General features: G+C 44.7%; 2 protein-coding genes across 12 annotated transcripts in view; both read left to right on the forward strand.

Annotated features, from left to right (window-relative positions):
* The window catches only part of ERCC3 (ERCC excision repair 3, TFIIH core complex helicase subunit), a 56919-nt gene extending 53620 nt beyond the window's left edge, over positions 1 to 3299 (forward strand). For all 4 annotated transcript variants that reach the window (XR_007403980.1, XR_007403981.1, XR_007403982.1 and 1 more), the window contains one exon: positions 1134 to 3299. The gene's annotated coding sequence lies outside the window, so the exon portion shown is untranslated. The remainder of the gene's footprint in view (positions 1 to 1133) is intronic.
* The window catches only part of LOC112652432 (cytochrome P450 27C1), a 44839-nt gene that overhangs the window by 10419 nt on the left and 14569 nt on the right, over positions 1 to 19851 (forward strand). Inside the window, exons 1-5 of one of the 8 annotated variants that reach the window (XM_049097382.1) lie at positions 3451 to 3609; positions 10487 to 10608; positions 11644 to 11843; positions 13694 to 13903; positions 15314 to 15477. In XM_049097382.1, the coding sequence (XP_048953339.1) occupies positions 3481 to 3609; positions 10487 to 10608; positions 11644 to 11843; positions 13694 to 13903; positions 15314 to 15477 (825 nt within the window). In that variant the 5' untranslated portion in view covers positions 3451 to 3480. Of the gene's footprint in view, positions 1 to 3450; positions 3610 to 3659; positions 4624 to 10413; positions 10609 to 11643; positions 11844 to 13693; positions 13904 to 15313; positions 15478 to 19851 lie in introns of those variants that run through there. The other 7 variants (XM_025435969.3, XM_035702174.2, XM_025435967.3 and 4 more) reach the window with 7 other exon arrangements.

The raw sequence follows: 19851 nt of genomic DNA on the forward strand, positions 1-19851 counted from the left end.
GGATCGAAGGCCTCACCTTGAGCTGTGATTAATTCATCAAGTAAAAGCCACTTCATAAAGGCAAACAAAAGAATGTGCTGACTTACCTAACTGAGAAATCAGAGAGAGGGTGGTAGATCTCTTCTACAGTTGTGTCCAGTATCTCAAAGGAGGGTATCAAGGCTCCTTCTCTGTTGTTTGCAAAGCTCTTGGTCAGGTCCTCTCTGTGTGTGATGGGACAGATGGCTCACAAGCGCTTCCAGATTGCAGCCTCCAAATGAGAGAGTGCCTGTATTGATGCTCTAGCAAAATCCCTTGAGAACTCTGACTACCCTGGAGTGAGGAGCCCAGGTATCCAGCCCCATCCAAACCACTTGGACTAAGCAGAGCATCTGTGAAATGAGGAGGAGGTGGCTACTCAAGAAAAGGAGAGTGAGCAAATAATTCTCATCTCCTACCAGCCTTCTGGAGATCATGGAGGGGTTGGGTCCGCTGCCTCACACAGCCTTCCTTTCAGAATTCACTACAGTCATTTTTTGTGAATCATGAGTGTCTAAGACATGGTGAGTGCTATGAATCATGTCTCCTGCAGGTGCCCGGAGAACTGGCCTGGTCTGAATATTCTTCATTGCATTAAAGCAGATAGGTGTAGGTAAAGCATATGTAGAAGCGGATTTATATTCAAGACTCAGCTCTTTGGAGCAGGTCTCTGAGGTCTGTTTCCTCACAGAAAATGAGGACAGTGTGTCTATGTCATGGGGTAGCTGTGGGAAGTAAATGGATGAAAGGGTGCAGAAGTGTCTAGGATAGGGCCTGGTGCTCCATACATGTTTATTAACATGCAAACTAATATTCATAAAGCTAGGTAGGATCGACAGTTTTTTTTTTATTATGGGAAGTTAAAGTGATTTTGGCAGCTAGACAATTGCTTCCGAAGTTTTGCTGGCTAATGAACCCTACTGGAGAACTCCCACATGCCTCTGAGGAAGGGGGAAGTTTTTCTTGTTGCCTCGCCTAACAGGGATTGTTGGGGCTACACGTCCACAGTGGCTTAAAGAGCACCAGCTTGCTCACAGAAAGAAAATTTGAGATCTCCTAGTTCCATCTTCTGGAATATCTTCATTTGATTTTCTGTTTTGTCTTTGTATTGACAGGTATGGAGAAGTAGCAAGATGATACCATTACTTTTTCTTTTGAAGCATCAGCAGTTCTTCAGATGGAAAATGAAACTGATCAGGGGCAACAGGAAGCCAGGAGAGATGTGTCCCCCAAAACATGGGAAGCTAGGCAAATTATTCCTGCCCCACCATGACCAGCAAGTTTGGGTTTTGGAATGGAAAGCTTTGTTTCCTAGAATGTCTTCTATATTGTTTTTTTTTTCTGAGATTGTTTGATCATCCCTGTTCTATTCCAAGAATATACTCCATTAAGCTTTGCTTACCTACCAGCTCCCACATTCCAGTTTTGCATCCTAGAGTCATCGGAGGTCACCTTGATTTGTGGTCAGGGAGACTTTAATGACTATCTTGATTTTACTTCCACAGATGGCTAGTTAATGTGTGTAGAGCTTATTCATCCAACTTCTAGAGGGCAGCTTTATTTCCCTTTTCTTTCTCTTGGGTAAGGGCACCTCATTGTTTCCCTACGTACTGCCAATAAACTGGTTTTGTTGAGGGAAAACAGCTGTGCACAATCTCCTGGTTTCAGGTCAGATGGGGACAGATAGTGCTGTCATGTCTACTTGAAATCAGGGTCTCATTTTTGTTTCTCTTGCTCACTGGGGAGAAAGGAATGAACACATGGACAGTATTTTCCTATTTGAAAAGAAAATTTTTTTCAGGCATGTTTTACTTGTGTTTCAGATTCTTATTCCACCCAATAAAAGGTGGAGAAGATAAATTCTCCCATTAAACTTCCCCAAAACTATATGAACCATTTTTTAAATGAACTATTTTTTATTACAAAAGCAATATTCATGAGAAAAAGAAAACTGGACAAAGACCAAAGTAACAGTTACTTTGTAATTTATTTTATTTAGGTTAGAGCGAAAGAAATTCTCCCAATCAGCATGATTTATTCCATTTCTGGGTTCATATACATTTTCCACTAATAATAATAATTAGCTACAAAACAGTAATAAGAAAACAAGAAAATGATATACAGTTCTATTGTAGAATTTCAGATTAAAAATTTATACCTACCGTAGTGAGACTCTAAAATAGCCTTCGGCTTTGTTTCATTAGAGCTTGAGGCAAATATGAAGAACTGATAACTTTATCTGTATCCTCAGCTATGGATTGAGCTTTAGAAGTTGCCATAGATGATATCCTAAGACCTAAGAGAGCACAGTGCTTCCTGAAAACCTGTTTTTGTGTGTGATTTAAATCCTTCTTTCTCCTTGTCTTTCTCTCTCTATTTTTTTACTCTCCTCTACCTTCCTGTTTTCCACCACAGGCTATTTCTTAGCCCTAAGAAAGAAGTAGCCATGCTTTAAAAAGCTTTTTATATAAATCTATATTTAACAGTTTTTTTTTTTTTTTTGTCTAGAATGGACTGAATTTCCTTTTATATGTATGGTCCATTAATAAATTATTTGTTCCAGAGGACCAGTAACCCTCAGAAATACTTTAAAAAGTGTCTAGGAACAAAGTCATTGCTTAATTCTTCATACTTTCCTAGCACAACTGCTTTCCCACTTTTGCCTACTGAAATTGAGCCGGTCTTCAAACCCTGATGAAAATGCTGCTTCTCTTGGGAGGTCTTTCTTCTGCACCAGCCTTTCAACTAGCTGTGATGGCTTCTTCCCACAGATTCCAATGATATTCTGTACCAGCTTTATGACACTGATGGTAATCCAGCTCGGATCTGTGTACCTGTTGTATTCATCTCTTCTAGCTTATGAGCCCTCAAAGGCGGGTTCCGTGCCTTGCTCTTTGAATCCCTTGCAGCTACAGTGCTTTATAAATAACAGCTGCTGAGTACTTATTAGTAAGTTCTAGAAATTGAATATCTGTGGCCATCTTTGCTTTAGTTATGTACTTACAATTATTATAAATCCAGTATAGATTTAACCGAGCTGTAAAAGCATAAATTGCTGATCAAAAAACAGATATGTTTTGGGATGCCTGGGCGGCTCAGTGGATTAAGCATCTGCCTTTGGCTCAGGTCACGATCCTAGAGTCCTGGGGTGGAGTCCCACATGGGGCTCCCTGCTCAGCAGGAAGTCTCTCTCTTCCTCTGACCCTCACCCTGCTTTATGTGTGCACGCTCTCTTTCATAAATAAATAAATAAATAAATAAATAAATAAATAAATAAATCATATATTTCTTTTGCTTAGTAATAATATTTGGTGTCTGTAGTTGGGGTTTTTTTTTTTACCCCCTTCAGCTGCACAAGTACAAATTTTATGAAATCTTTGAGTAATGTTCCCAGTTTTCGGAGTACGTTGTTGGACCTGTTGGACCGCTCATTCAGAATCTGGGCTCCCTTCCTGAAACCAGATGACACACTTCTGGCCCGTCCCACGCCAAGGCCCCCCCTCAGTGGCCCCGAGATCTGAAGTCCGGCTGCCCAACTCCTGTCTCCTGTCACCTTCCGCGGAGGTGTGGCCTTTCCTCTCAGCCTTGCGGGTCAGGACCCATCCCGGAGGGGGGTCGGAGGGGGTCGGAGGGGGTCGGAGGGGGGTCGGGGACTTGCCGCACGGTCCAGCCGGCGCCCAGGCAGCACACTTCCTCCCTACGGCCGCCCGTGCCGGGGCAGAATCCGGGAGGCCCGTAAAAGCCGAACGGAAACTGCACCCTTATCCTTATGGAAACTTGTGGTGAAATAATACCGTGGCCCTTTCACAGTATCAGAACTGCGTGCACGAATCATGCGAAACTTTTGGACGTTGAGTCATAACTGTGGGGCTTGAAATCACGGAGAACTGTTTTTAGAATATCTATCAGAAAAAGATGAATGATAGTTTGGGGGTCTGTTCTCCATAGTGATTTTAAAGGAAGAAAATGCTTCTTAAAATTCCAACAGACTTTTCTTTTTTTGGCTGTGGTCGGAAGTGGGGTGGAACTTAAAAATTCTGCGGTTTCGAAGAACGCGTAAGCGGTGAATTAATGGGACGTGCAGGAAAGCGGAGCGCCTGGTTGTCCTGCAGCCTGGGCACAGACCACCCCCTTTTCCCAGCCTTAGGGGAGGGCGTCCTCAATGGTCGGTGTAAGCTGATGCCCAGGCGGTATGAGTTCGAAGAAGCGCTGCTCGTGCACGTTAAGGCAGAGCAAAGAGCAACCCCAAAGGGCAGCAGCTCCCCAGACAGAAAACTTGCTGCAGCCCACCGGCCCGGCCGAGCGGCCGCAATGGCTCTGTGGGCGCGAATCCTGAGCACCCGCGCGGCCTCGGCGCCCAGGCGGGGTCGGTCCCCGGCCCCCGCGGCCCAGCAGCAGCCGCGACCCCAGGGCGCACGGCCGCCGGCGGGGGCGCGGGCGCGGGCGCGGGCCGAGGACAAAGGAGCGGGCCGGGCCGGGGCGCCGCGGGCGGGGGGCCGGGCCCAGGGGCCCCGCAGCCTCGCCGCCATGCCGGGGCCGCGCACCCTCGCCAACCTGGTGGAGTTCTTCTGGAAGGACGGCTTCGGCCGCATCCACGAGATCCAGGTAAGCGGGCGCGGGCGCGGGCGGGGGGCGGCCGGGGGCGCAGCGGAGGGAGCCGGAGGGGCCCGGCCGGGGGGGGACCGTGGACCCCGGCCCGGGAGCGGCGGTCGGGCCGCAGGCGGCCCCCGGGAGCCCGAGAGCAGCTGCTCGCCCCGCGGGGGCGCGGGGCCCGGCCGGGAGCGCGGCGGCAGCCCTGGGCTCCCCGGCTCTGTGTCTACGCGGCCGAGGTGCTGTGGCGCCCGGTCCCGGTCCCGGTCCCGGTCCGTGCCCCCCCCGCCCCCAGGACTTCGGAGGTTCGGAGGCCGCAGGCTGCTCAGCCTCCGAGGGACGGGGCCGCCGCACAGTGTAAGTGGCCCCGGCCGCAAGCGGGGCTCGGGCAGGGACCTGGGAAGAGCCCAGTCGTGGCAGCGCCCTGCGGGAGACTTGGGAGCCGCTCAGCCGGCGCTCTCTCGCCTCCACCCCGCGCGCTGCCCTCTTCCGCACCGCGGGGCGCGCCTCTGCCTTCACGGGTCGCGGGCTCCTGCCGCCTCCCGCGCGCCCAGGCGCCGCGTCCCCCCGGGGCCGCCCCCGCCAGCGCACCCGTCTCCTTGGGAGCGGGGCCTCCCGAGCTCTCCCGAGGGTGCCTCTGCCCCCCCCCACCCCCGAGCACACTTGCTTCTGTTCTGAAGCTGACCCTCCACTCTCCTTCTCCGGGGAAGCCTCCTGCAACTCCACCTGGCCTGCCTCGTAGTCGTTCATTTTCCCCTCAACCAGCAAACACACCCGATGGTGCAGAGGCCCCATTGGGCTGCAGAGGCAGAAACTTCATTAGGAGGGAATGAAGGTAGGACTCTGGAGGGAGTTTAATGGGACTGAAATCCCAGGCCCTTCTCTCCATCTCCCACACCAACCCTACACAGTTTCTTCCTGGACAGGCTTCTAGGGCTCAAATATGATTTTCTCTCTTTTCCGTGTGGAATCTGAATACAAGATATCAGGGTGATGGTTTTAAATGGGGCAAAAAATGTATTGTTATTTACTATGAACAAGGCAGTACAGATTTTTTTTTTAATTTTCTTTTCTTTTTTTTTTTTTTCCACTTTTATCCCCTTCTGCTTCCATCTTCTTTTATCCTCACAGCAGAAGCCCACAGTTGGTTCCACAGCATAGGTTTCTTGGAAAAGCTGACCCCTGTTAAAACCTGCATCCCTAGCAGGAGCCACCTGGAGAGCCACCTCTTCAGGGCCAGAGAGTGTCTCAGTGCAGAGGCACATTTTCCCTGCATCTGCCCTGCTTCCTGCCATCACCCTAAAGGCAGCCCTCCTGTCCAGGCTCAGACCTCGCCTTTCTCCGTGGTGGGTGGTGAGTGCTGGTGCACACCTGCCAGAGGACAGTCATGAAACTGACTCACCTGTGCTTTCCCAGAAAAACAATAGACAGGCCCCATCTATTCCCAGCTCTGTTGTCCTTCTGGGCCTTCCTTTTCCTTTATTCTCCAAATAGTACTCATTACTATGAGTACTATTCCATAGTACTGCAACTTCTCTGAGGACCCCTAGGGAGTGCCCAATAGCCTTGAGTTACCCACTTTGCAGGTATGCTCAGGTTGCTTTAGATCAAATAAGGTTCTAGTAAAACCCTCTGTCCTGCTCTCCAGGTTGTTGAGCCACTGCTAGAGAGAGTTTATTCTGTTACTCTTACCTCCACTTTCCTTTAATCAACTTGTGGTCACACAGTGTTTGCTCTCGCATCATCTGTAGGGTTCAAGTCTTCCATGTACAGGTGGGAAAGACCCAAAGTGTTGGCTGAGTGACTTGCCTGAGATCACTTAGTGACCTACTGAGTGAGCCTCAGTGAGGCTACTTAGTGGCAGAGCAGACATCCCTCGGCTGTGTCGCCAGAAGCTGTTTCAGATGTGACAGAGCAAGAGGGTCCTGTTACAATGTAACCTCCACAAGCACCTGTGGGAGTCGTGGCTAATCACTTATTCTCTCTGGACCTCAGTGTCCTACTCTGACAATCCTCATTCATCTCACAAGTTATTGTGAGGTCAAATGGGATTAGGGCTACAGAATGGCTTTGTCACCTGTAATAATAACAAAGACTGATAATGAGGATTTCTAGAACTCTTTTCATGTACCAGGCACAGTTCTGAACGCTACATGTGAGGCAAATTCTAGTATTTGTCCATTTTGCAGGTGAGGAAACCAAAGCACAGCAGGACGTAACTTCAGCTCCAGTGTCTGTGCTCTTACTGTCTATGCAGGTTTCTAAGTGCTGGGACTGATTCCTGTTCTGTGGTCCACTAGCGAAAAGTGCTGTATACTCTCTGGGTCATCCAGATTGTTCTTTCTCATGCCTCCTCAATTGCTCCCTTGTGTTGATGGTGTTTTTTCAGTAGCTGGATTTGCTGGAGGACTGACTCCTTTCCCAGGAGTTGCTATTAACAGTCATCTCCTCAGTGACTCCCATTTGGAGACCTAGAGGAACACCTTTCAGTTGAGTCTGAGTGTCTTCATCTCTGGGTGGGAGGACTCCACTCAGGTTGATACGGAAGTGAACACCTTATACCTGGGGAGGAGAAGGAAGAAAGGAGAGATGACAAACCCTCTGGCCTCTATTTCTAAGGTTGAGAGTTAGGGAGATAAAAGAAATGTTGGCAGATGCCAAAGAGAAACTTAGTCATTTTCCCCATATGCTCAGCCCTGGCTCTGCCATGGTGAGCCAGGCTGGAGGGTACTCTCTCTCTCTCTTATTTATTTGTTTGTTCACTTATTTAACCCATTTACATTTATTGTGATTTCTCTTTGTTTTTTGGTAACAGTGCCATTGAGATCTAATTCACTACCATCGTAGTCACCCCAGTCAATCTTAGAACATGTTCATAACCTTAAAAAGAAACCCCATATTGTTTCTTTTAGCTATCACTCCCCAACTTTCCATCCCTCCAGCCATAAGCAGCCACTAATTTACTTTCTGTCTTTATAGACTGGCCTATTCTGAACATTTCATATAAGTGGAATCAAAATATGTGGTCTTTTGTGTCTGGCTTCTTTCACTGAGAATCACATTTTCAAGGTTCAATTTTGTTGTGGTGTGTATAGCACCTCATCTTTTTTTTTTTTAAGATTTTATTTATTTATTCATGAGAGACACAGAGAGAGAGAGAGAGAGAGAGAGAGAGAGAGGCAGAGATACAGGTAGAGGGAGAAGCAGACTCTGTGCAGGGAGCCTGACATGGGACTCGATCCCAGGACCCCAGGATCAGGCCCTGGGCTGAAGGCAGCGCTAAACCGCTGAGCCACTTGGGCTGCCCCACACCTCATCTTTTTTAGGTATAAATAACATTCCACCATAGGGACATACAACATTTGCTTGTCCATTTATCAGTTGACAGGCATGCAGATTTTTTCCACCTTTTTGCTAATAGTGAATAATGATGCTATGAACATTCAATATGTTTGTTTTTGTATAGATATATATTTTCATTTCTTTGGATATATTTCTAGGAGTGGGATTTCAGGATCAAATGTAACTCTGTATTTAACCTTTTGAGGAACTGCCAGACTGTTTCTGAAGTGGCTGCACTGTGTACATTTCAACCAGTGGTGTAAGAGGTTGTGATTTCTCCACATCCTTGTCAGGGCTTGTTATTACCTATCCTTTTGACTATAACCATTCTAGTGGGGTGTAAAGTGCCATCTCATTATGATTATGACTTGCATTTCCCTGATGACTAATGATGTTGAGCTTATTTTCATCTGCTTGTTATCCATTTGTATATCGTCTTTAGAGAAATGTCCATTCAAATAATTGCCCAATCTTTAATTGGTTCATTGTTTTATTGAGTCGGTAATAGTTTTTTTCAATATATATATTTTCCATACAAGTCTCTTATCAGATATGTGCTTTGCAAATAGTTTCTCAATTCTGGGGATTATTTTTACTTTCTTCATAGTATCCTTTGAAACAAAAGTTTTAAATTTTGATGAAGTCCAATTTTCTATTTTTTTCTTTTCTTGTTTGTGGTTTTGATATTGTATCTTAAGACATCATTACCAAATCCAAGGTTCATGAGGATTTACCCCTATCTTTTCTTCTAAGAATTTTATGGTTTTGGCTCTTATATTTAGGGCTTGAACCCTTTTGAGGTAATTTTTATATCTGGTATGAGAGAAGGGTATAAATTCATTCTTTGCCTGTAGATATCCAGGTGTCCCAGCACCATTAGTTGAAGAGACTGTTCTTTCCCCTATTTAACTGTCTTGGCACTGGCACACTGTTGAAAATCAATTGGCCAGAGATATATGGATTTATTTCTGGATTCTCAATTCTCCTCCAGTGGTTTTTTTTTTTTTTAAGATTTATTTATTTATTTATTTATTTATTTATTTATTTATTTATGATAGACATAGAGAGAGAGAGAGAGAGAGGCAGAGACACAGGAGGAGGGAGAAGCAGGCTCCATGCCGGGAGCCCGATGCGGGACTCGATCCTGGGACTCCAGGATCACGCCCTGGGCCAAAGGCAGGGGCTAAACCTGCTGAGCCACCCAGGGATCCCCTCCTCCAGTGGTTTAGATGTTTATCCTCATGCCAGTACTATGCCGCCTTGATTACTGTTGCTTTCGCAGCAAGTTTTGAAACAGAGTAAATGGAATGCTTCAACTTTGCTCTTTTTTTTCGGGGTAGTTTTTGCTGTTCTTGGCCCATTGCATTTCCATATGAATTTCAAGCTTGTAAATTCTCTACAAAGAAGTCAACTGAAATTCTGATAGAGATTATATTGAATTTATGGGTGAATTTAGGGAGTATTCCCATCTTAATACTATTAAGTCTTCCAATCCATGAACATGGGATATCTTTCTATTTATTTAGGTGTTCTTTAATTTCTTTCAATGATCTCTTATGGCTTTTGAAATATAAATTTTGCACTTTTTAAAAAAATTTATTTCTAAGGATTTTATTATTTTTGATGCTATTATACTTTTCTTAATTTTTGTTTTGGATTATTCATTGCTAATGTGTGGAAATACAACTGACTTTTGTATATTGATCTTAGATCTTGCAGGCTTGCTGAACTTGTTTATTAGTTCTGATAGTCTTTTAGTGGATTCCTTAGAATTTTCTGTATGTCAAATCATGTCATCTATGATTAGAGGTAGCATTACTTCTCTCTTTCTAATCTGGATGCTGTTTCTTTCATTTTCTCGCTGGGGGCCACATGTTCATTACAGATTGCCTGCAGAGGGCTCTCTCTCTTCAGAACAGGGTGGTGGAGCCAGTAAGGGCCTGGGACAGGGGTTGGCAGTCTTTTTAGCACAGGGAATCAAAGGCTCTGCAGTTCATCTCCATCCATGATGACATTTCTCTCTTATTGCTCTACATAGCTAAGTATTGTTGAAAACATAGCTCTAAAGAATAAGAAAACTTGGGCAGCCCCAGTGGCTCAGGGGTTTAGCGCCGCCTGCAGCCCGAGGTGTGATCCTGGAGACCTGGGATCAAGTCCCACGTCGGGCTCCCTGCATGGAGCTCGCTTCTCCCTCTGCCTGTGTCTTTGCCTCTCTCTTTCTCTGTGTCTCTATGAATAAATAGATAAAATTTTAAAAAAATAAGAAAACTTATGTGAATATGATTATTGATGTGAAAGTACATTTCTCTCAGGAGTATGTAATGTTACAACTCTGGTTGAGATCTGTGTAATGTAGAGCTTTCCTCTGCCCCAATTTTCTGCTACCCTAAAACAAATGTTTATGTCAAAGGTATATCATATCTGTGTATTTTTTCCTTTTTTGGTGTCTCCATGGTATTGCAGCAGAAGCACACACGGGAATATGGAAAAATCTTCAAGTCTCACTTTGGTCCTCAGTTTGTAGTATCTATTGCAGACCGAGACATGGTGGCTCAGGTGCTCCGAGCAGAGGGGGCCACACCCCAGAGAGCCAACATGGAGTCCTGGCAGGAGTACCGACACTTACGAGGCAGATCCACCGGGCTCATCTCAGCGTGAGTATGTGGCCTGGGCGAGCCATGGGTGGGAGTGGGGAGCCCAGGGAGACTCCTGCCTGGATGCTGAGCTTTAAAAATCAATCTTTAATAAATTGCAGAACTCTCAGTGGAATTGTGTCAAGACAGCCTCTTTGTGTGATCTTTTAAATACTAGTGCAGAAGGGCCCTGTCCCTTCTCCTCTGGGAAGAGGTTTGATGGCAGGGACAAAGTCAGGTCACACTAGCCTGCAGGAACTGGGGAGGAACTGCAGGGGAGGAACTGTTCCCCAAGCAGTGCTCTGAGACTGTAGGTATCCTCTCAGTGACAACCAAGGGAGGGAGGCTCGCAGAGCCTATCTGTGGGCAGGCGAGGGGGTTGGAGGTGAGGCAGGCAGCTGCTTTAGGAGACACTGAAGAGGGGCTAAGAGCCTTCCTGCATGGAATGCCATGTGATGATGTTCCTGTCTCCTAACAGGCTGTGATTATTATTTGTAAACAAGACTCATCAACACCTCTCTGCCCTCTGAGAGCTAATCATAGGGACTGGATGTTACCAGAATCCCTCAACTTCTGCTCTGAAAGAAATAACCAAACACCTCCTCCCCATTGACCCAGCCCTGGAGGGGAATGGTGAAATGCCGCAAAAACTCTATTCTCTGTGCCATCACCTGCGGCTTGGCATCAACTATCTGCCCAGGAGCTCTTTCCAGGGCTTAGGAGTTCATACACATAAAACTTTTTCTCTTTTGCTAATCACAACAGCTTCATGTCTCTTTATTATAATCTTCTGGCAAGGTTTTTCAAAGGAAATCATATTACTTTCATAAAGATGATTCCCAGTGGCAATTTTCCCCCTTAAAGTTTGTGTCAAGGGGAAGAGAATGCAAGGTTGAATTTATCCCTTCTCCCCACACAGTATCTTAATTCCATTTGGATCGGCAGATCTCGTTGGCTTTTTATTGCTGGAGAGACTCTCAGAGTTTCACCGAGTTCTTTTCCAGAATATCAGTGGAAGTAAGATTATTAAGATTATCTGAAACTCGCTTTATTCTTCTAGGGAGGGTGAACAGTGGCTCAAGATGAGACGTGTATTGAGACAAAGAATTCTGAAACCGAGAGATGTGGCCATTTTTTCAGGAGAAATCAACCAAGTTATTGCTGATTTAATTAAAAGAATCTACATTCTCAAGAGCCAGGCAGAAGATGGAGAAACTGTGACCAATGTCAATGAGCTTTTCTTCAAATATTCAATGGAAGGTGAGGTGAAGTCAGGAGATAGATGGAAGAAAGGACATTTGCCCAAAATAGTAGTTCTCATCCACTGGGCATGTCCTGTGTCCCTGCGGGCATTGTGCTGAGCCCTGTGCATACACACACATAGCTCTCACGGTGCTAACTGTGCCAGATGTACCACCGCCACAGGTTTATAAGTGGGGAAACTGGAAAACAGCCCTCATTTTTAGTGGCAGAAACTTAATTTCATATCCAGGCCCCCCCCTTTTTTAAAGATTTTATTTATTCATGAGAGATACAGAGAGAGGCAGAGACATAGGCAGAGGGAGAAGCAGACTCCCTGAGGGGAGCCCAGTGTGGGACTTGATCCCAGGACCTGGGGATCACAACCTGAGCCGAAGGCAGGCGCTCAACCACGGAGCCACCCAAGTGCTCCAAATCCAGGTCTTTTTAACTCAAGAATCATGCTCCTAATTATCACACATTTTGCTTTAGCACAGTTTGTTGAAAACAGAGTAGAAGTTTAGAGGGCCTCTACTCTAGTTATTATAGCTTTTAAAATGTGGGATGGGCAGGACATTCCCATCCATGTCCTAAAATCGAAAATCAAACCCAAAGGTAGTCATTGAAAAGTCCCCTCCCTCTTCCTCTCCCCTGAGCTGGGGAGGTTACCAGTTTCTTCAAGAGATACTTTATGCACATGCAAGGAGATACATGTGAATGTTCTTTTTACTTAAAAAACCAAAACAGAATAGTAGCGTACCAAACAGGTTGTTCTGTACTTTGCTTTTTTCCATTAAGGACTTTCTATCAGCATCATCCTTTTTTTTTTTTTTTAATTTTTTATTTATTTATGATAGTCACACACACACAGAGAGAGGCAGAGACGTAGACAGAGGGAGAAGCAGGCTCCATGCACCGGGAGCCTGACGTGGGATTCGATCCCGGATCTCCCGGATCGCGCCCTGGGCCAAAGGCAGGTGCCAAACCGCTGCGCCACCCAGGGATCCCAGCATCATCCTTTTTTAAAAGTGAGCTTACCTTACTTCAAATTTAAATTTTAAGTTAACTTTTTAAAGTTCTATTAATGCTCCCCGAATGGAGTAACCAAATCAACAGAGAGCTGAGTTGTAAACACAGTGGGAAATCCTGCTTTGTCCTGATTCATTGAGGCTGTTTCCTCTGTTCCTATGGCTCTCTGGGCCTGGGGGTCCCCACTTGGTGGCCCAGAGGAGCCACCTTTCGATTCTCCAGCATTGGGCCAGTGGGCCGAGAGGTTGGGGGCTTTGCATCTTGGGTCTTGAACAAACCATCGAGAGGGAAGGGAGGGGAGTGTGATGCAGCCGAGCCCTGCCAGGCAGGAGTGACCTCCCCACTGGCCATCAGCACTGAATACTCAGAGCCTTGTAAGCTCAGGATGTGGTGAAGAAATCCTGCAGTGATAGAGCATAGCAGAGCCTGGCTCAAGGAAGTCACCTCGATTGCTTTTGAAACTTACTTTTATGGCTAGATATTGCATATCGACACTGCAAGTCATGTAGCAGATGAGGGTTTATTACATATATATATATATAATTGAAGTTTGACTTGCCAACATATAGTCTAATACCCAGTGCTCATCCCATCAAGTGTCCTCCTCAGTGCCCATCACCCGGTTACCCCAACCCCCCACCCACCTCCCTTTCTACTACCCCTTGTTCATTTCCCAGAGTTAGGAGTCTCTCATGGTTTGTCTCCCTCTCTAATTTTTCCCACTCAGTTCCCTCCTTTCCCCTATGATCCCTTTCACAATTTCTTATATTCCCTGTATGAATGAAACCATATGATGATTGTCCTTCTCCAATTGACTTACTTAAACTCTCCTTCCCGTGCAGGGGTGGCCACCATCCTCTATGAAAGCCGCCTGGGCTGCCTGGAGAACAGTGTCCCGCAGCCCACCGTGGACTACATTGAGGCTCTGGGGCTCATGTTCAGCATGTTCAAGACCTCCATGTATGCGGGCGCCATCCCCAGGTGGCTCCGCCCTCTCATCCCCAAACCCTGGCTGGAGTTCTGCAGGTCCTGGGACGGACTCTTCAAATTCAGTAAGAGAAGACTCGAGGGGCACCTGTTGTCTCACTAGTTGATACAGTTGCGTGGCTCTCATGGTGTATCTGATGCTCATGCAGCCAGAAGGGTGATGCTGTGGGTGGTGGTCTCATGCAGTTGCGTGTTATTTGGACCGGTTATTTATTTATTTTTTAAGATTTTATTTATTTGAGAGGAGGGAGAGCAAGTATGCATAAGAGCAAGGGGAGGGAGAAGCAGACTTCTCACTGAGCAGGGAGTCCTGATGTGGGCTCCATCCCAGGACCCTGGGATCATGACCTGAGTGGAAGGCTTAACCCACTGAGCTACCCAGATGCCCCTGGATCAGCTGTTTAGATCAGCTTCTCAGATGACAAGAAGCATGTGGGTTGCTACTGTAGACAACATGATAGGTTTCTCATTTTTAAATTCTTTTTATTGTGACAAACAGGCTAGCGCTGATATATGCAAGTAAATGTTGTGTAAGAAGATGATGTCTTTAGTCTAATAATTCTATCAGTGCTTGAAACGCAGACAGTGTTTGGGCCTGTGCACATTCACTCGAACATTCTCGTTTGCAGCTTTTTGGAAAGAGACAAATTCCTCTGTCTCTTACCTGGCAAAACAAACTGGGAAAGAATACTTTCTTCAAACCCAGCAAACAAGATTAGTTTTCCTACATAGCTAAACATTTCACTAAAAAAGAATTTCCAGGGATCCCTGGGTGGCGCAGCGGTTTGGCGCCTGCCTTTGGCCCAGGGCGGGATCCTGGAGACCCGGGATCAAATCCCACGTCGGGCTCCCGGTGCATGGAGCCTGCTTCTCCCTCTGCCTGTGTCTCTGACTCTCTCTCCCTCTCTCTGTGACTATCATAAACAAATAAAAATAAAAAAAAAAATAAAATCTTTATAAAAAAAAAAAGAATTTCCAAAAAGAAAAGATTTCCAAAATGTTTATTAGAACAATGTTTTTAGAACAACACTAACGTTGAAAGAAGTGTCCCATAGTGTCTTTTGAAGGCCAACTTTCATTTGAGTATATTAGTTCTGATGGATTTAATATGCCACTATCTTTTTATGGTAACATGGCCTTTACACTCATTCCATTCTCCCTTCTGGAAACATAGTGGAAAAAAAAGAACAAAGAGATCTGTATTCTTGTTACTCCAAAGCTTTCTTGGCTCTTTGATGAGTAAAGCAAACATTTTCAAATACCTTCTGCATTATTTTCAGAGAGGAAGAGATGCTTAGCTTGTCTTTAACTTTTCATTCATTTATACAAACAAGCATATTCATGAGCTTCTCAGGTTAATGATGGTAAATCAATCTGGGTTTCATTTGCTTTGGAACCTGCCACAGATTCATCTGTTGGGAAGATTAGATTATTCTCAGCCAAAACTTTCAAAGGAAATAACTCTTTTCAAACAGGCCAAATCCATGTTGACAATAAGCTGAAGGACATACAGTGCCACATGGACCGCGGGGAGAGGGTAAGAGGGGGGCTGCTCACATGCCTCTTCCTCAGTCAGGAGCTGACGCTGGAGGAGATCTATGCCAACATGACAGAGATGCTGCTGGCCGGTGTCGACACGGTAAGTGTCTTGGCCTTTCTCTCTTCTCCATAAGCAAAACACAACTAAGCCGGGGCCTTTGCTAGTAGTCTCTCTTTTTTTTTTAATGAATTAATTTTTTATTGGTGTTCAATTTACCAACATACAGAATAACACCCAGTGCTCATCCCGTCAAGTGCCCCCCTCAGTGCTCGTCACCAATTCACCCCCACCCGCCGCCCTCCTCCCCTTCCACCACCCCTAGTTCGTTTCCCAGAGTTAGGAGTCTTTACGTTCTGTCTCCCTTTCTGATATTTCCCACACATTTCTTCTCCCTTCCCTTATATTCCCTTTCACTATTATTTATATTCCCCAAATGAATGAGAACATACACTGTTTGTCCTTCTCCGATTGACTTACTTCACTCAGCATAATACCCTCCAGTTCCATCCACGTTGAAGCAAATGGTGGGTATTTGTCATTTCTAATGGCTGAGGAATATTCCATTGTATACATAAACCACATCTTCTTTATCCATTCATCTTTCGATGGACACCGAGGCTCCTTCCAGTTTGGCTATTGTGGACATTGCTGCTAGAAACATCGGGGTGCAGGTGTCCCGGCGTTTCATTGCATCTGTATCTTTGGGGTAAATCCCCAGCAGTGCAATTGCTGCGTCGTAGGGCAGGTCTATTTTTAACTCTTTGAGGAACCTCCACACAGTTTTCCAGAGTGGCTGCACCAGTTCACATTCCCACCAACAGTGCAGGAGGGTTCTCCTTTCTCCGTATCCTCTCCAACATTTGTGGTTTCCTGCCTTGTTAATTTTCCCCATTCTCACTGGTGTGAGGTGGTATCTCATTGTGGTCTTCATTTGTATTTCCCTGATGGCAAGTGATGCAGAGCATTTCCTCATGTGCGTGTTGGCCATTTCTATGTCTTCCTCTGTGAGATTTCTGTTCATGTCTTTTGCCCATTTCATGATTGGATTGTTTGTTTCTTTGGTGTTGAGTTTAAGAAGTTCTTTATAAAAAAAAAAAAAAAAAAAAAAAAAAGTTCTTTATAGATCTTGGAAACTAGCCCTTTATCTGATACGTCATTTGCAAATATCTTCTCCCATTCTGTAGGTTGTCTTTGAGTTTTGTTGACTGTATCCTTTGCTGTGCAAAAGCTTCTTATCTTGATGAAGTCCCAATAGTTCATTTTTGCTTTTGTTACTTTTGCCTTCGTGGATGTATCTTGCAAGAAGCTACTGTGGCCGAGTTCAAAAAGGGTGTTGCCTGTGTTCTCCTCTAGGATTTTGATGGAATCTTGTCTCACATTTAGATCTTTCATCCATTTTGAGTTTATCTTTGTGTCTGGTGCAAGAGAATGATCTAGTTTCATTCTTCTGCACGTGGATGTCCAATTTTCCCGGCACCATTTATTGAAGAGACTGTCTTTCTTCCAGTGGATAGTCTTTCCTCCTTTATCGAATATTAGTTGACCATAAAGTTCAGGGTCCACTTCTGGGTTCTCTACTCTGTTCCATTGATCTATGTGTCTGTTTTTGTGCCAGTACCACACTGTCTTGATGACCACAGCTTTGTAGTACAACCTGAAATCTGGCATTGTGATGCCCCAGGTATGGTTTTCTTTTTTAAAATTCCCCTGACTATTCGGGGTCTTTTCTGATTCCACACAAATCTTAAAATAATTTGTTCTAACTCTCTGAAGAAAGTCCATGGTATTTTGATAGGGATTGCATTAAACGTGTAAATTGCCCTGGGTAACATTGACATTTTCACAATATTAATTCTGCCAGTCCATGAGCATGGTATATTTTTCCATCTCTTTGTGTCTTCCTCAATTTCTTTCAGAAGTGTTCTATAGTTTTGAGGGTATAGATCCTTGACCTCTTTGGTTAGGTTTATTCCTAGGTATCTTATGCTTTTGGGTGCAATTGTAAATGGGATTGACTCCTTAATTTCTCTTTCTTCAGCCTCATTGTTAGTGTATAGAAATGCCATTGATTTCTGGGCATTGATTTTGTATCCTGCCACGCTACCGAATTGCTGTATGAGTTCTAGCAATCTTGGGGTGGAGGCTTTTGGGTTTTCTATGTAGAGTATCATGTCATCAGCGAAGAGGGAGAGTTTGACTTCTTCTTTGCCAATTTGAATGCTTTTAATGTCTTTTTGTTTGATTGCTGAGGCTAGGACTTCCAGTACTATGTTGAATAGCAGTGGTGAGAGTGGACATCCCTGTCTTGTTCCTGATCTTAGGGGAAAGGCTCCCAGTGCTTCCCCAATGAGAATGATATTTGCTGTGGGCTTTTCGTGGATGGCTTTTAAGATGTTGAGGAATGTTCCCTCTATCCCTACACTCTGAAGAGTTTTGATCAGGAATGGATGCTGTATTTTGTCAAATGCTTTCCCCGCATCTAATGAGAGGATCATATGGTTCTTGGTTTTTCTCTTGCTGATATGATGAATCACATTGATTGTTTTACGAGTGTTCTTTGCTAGTAATCTCATATGTGTTTGCACTAACTGAACATTTGCTTTACTGCTGAAAGTCTCCAGGAGAAAAATCTAACTTTTAAATAATATGCATGTATTTTATTGTATCATTTATTTATTTAGATTTTATTTATTTATTTGAGAGAGAGTGAGTTCATGAGAAAGCACGAGCAGGGGCAGAGCGAGACGGAGAGGCAGACTCCCCATTGAGCAGGGACCCACCCCTAACCCCCACCTCCACTCCCCGACCTGGGGCTCTGTCCCAGGACCCTGAGATCATGACCTGAGCTAAAAGTAGACACTTCACCAACTGAGCCACCCAGGTGCCCAATATACATGTATTTGAAAACATAAAACCATAATTCTGCAAAAAAGGTAACCCCCATTTAGTTATCATGCACACAAAGCAACAATGTGTTTTAAAATTTAAAAATCATTCCCGATTTGCAAACGTTGGTCCATTGCTTCATAATCTCAGAAATGAAGAAGGCACAGATGTTAAAAACTTTATTCATCGTTTAAAATATTGCAGGTCATGGAGAACTTCCCAATTAATTTTATAAAGCCACCATAACTCTTAAACCAAAATCTGCTAAAGAGAGCATAAAGAAAGAAAAGTGTAACAAACAGTTTGACTTAGGAATATATTTGCCTATCAATCTTAAATAAGATCCCAATGAACGGATTTATTGTGGCAGGTGAATAATCTACTATGACCAAGGAAGGAGGAATATCAGAATGAAACAAAGCACTGCCAGTTGACTGGGTGGTAATTCCATCCCCTGTTGTTAAGTGAGACATGAAGATGCAGAAAACTGTATATGCTGTGCTCCTGTTGGTAAAACAAATGGTGGCATGGCCCCTGCCCATCTGTGTGCATATCTGTGTCTGTATGTGACCTTATGAGTGTGGAGGAAGTATGGAGGTTACACACTGAGTTGTCAACATGGGTCACCTGGATGGGAGGGTGCTGTGGGGCAAAGGGAGTCCAGTTTCCTCCCAAAACATATGTAATAGGATACCTTTATTCATGTATGAAAAATGATATACATGGGGGTATATAACCAGAGAAATTTTATTTTATTATTATTTTTAAAGATTTTATTTATTTATTCAGGAGAGACACACAGAGAGAGGCAGAGACATAGGCAGAGGGAGAAGAAGCAGGCTCCCTGCAGGAAGCCTGATTCCAGGAGCCCAGGATCACAACCTAAGCCAAAGGCAGACTGCCCAACCACAGAGCCACCCAGGCATCCCGGTTCCACACAGAAAAATTTTAAAATTTGCTAAAAAGAAGTAGTGAAACAGAGGCAAGCAGGGCCAGGCTTTTAGTATCTGGTGGAAGAAAAGTTCATTGAGTGAAATAATTAAGATTTGCCTGGTGCTTTACTCTTTCCAAAGCCCTTCAAAACTAAACAACTAAGCTCCTCACCTCCAAGGTTTTCCTTTACACGAGTGCTTCCTGAACTGGACTGAGGCACAAACCTGTTTAAAGGAAGAACTACCCCCACCCAGGGTTGACATTATTTTTATTATAATCTCATGTAAACATGTAAAAGCAAAAAAAAAAAAAAAAAAAAAAAAAAAAAAAGAGTATAAACTCATTCTTATGGATCTTCTACAACAATAAAACAAAACCATCTATCAAGCTAACCAATGAAATCAATATGATCAATGAAAATTCTTATCAGCCCGTTGAATGCAGTGGGTGATGTAGGTTTGCCTAACCAGGAAGGGATGAGTGACCGGATGGCCTCACCTCTAAGCGGATTTGGGTGCATTTCCCCTCCTGCCCCCTGGTGGTAACTACGAGCATCACACGAGGTGGAGCTCAGAAAGGAAGGACCATTCCTACCAGAGGCGGGTGAAGGGTGCATCAGACAACTTCATATTCATTTTCTAACATATTACTTAA

Source organism: Canis lupus, chromosome 19, assembly GCF_003254725.2.
Source record: "Canis lupus dingo isolate Sandy chromosome 19, ASM325472v2, whole genome shotgun sequence".
NCBI lineage: Eukaryota > Metazoa > Chordata > Mammalia > Carnivora > Canidae > Canis > Canis lupus.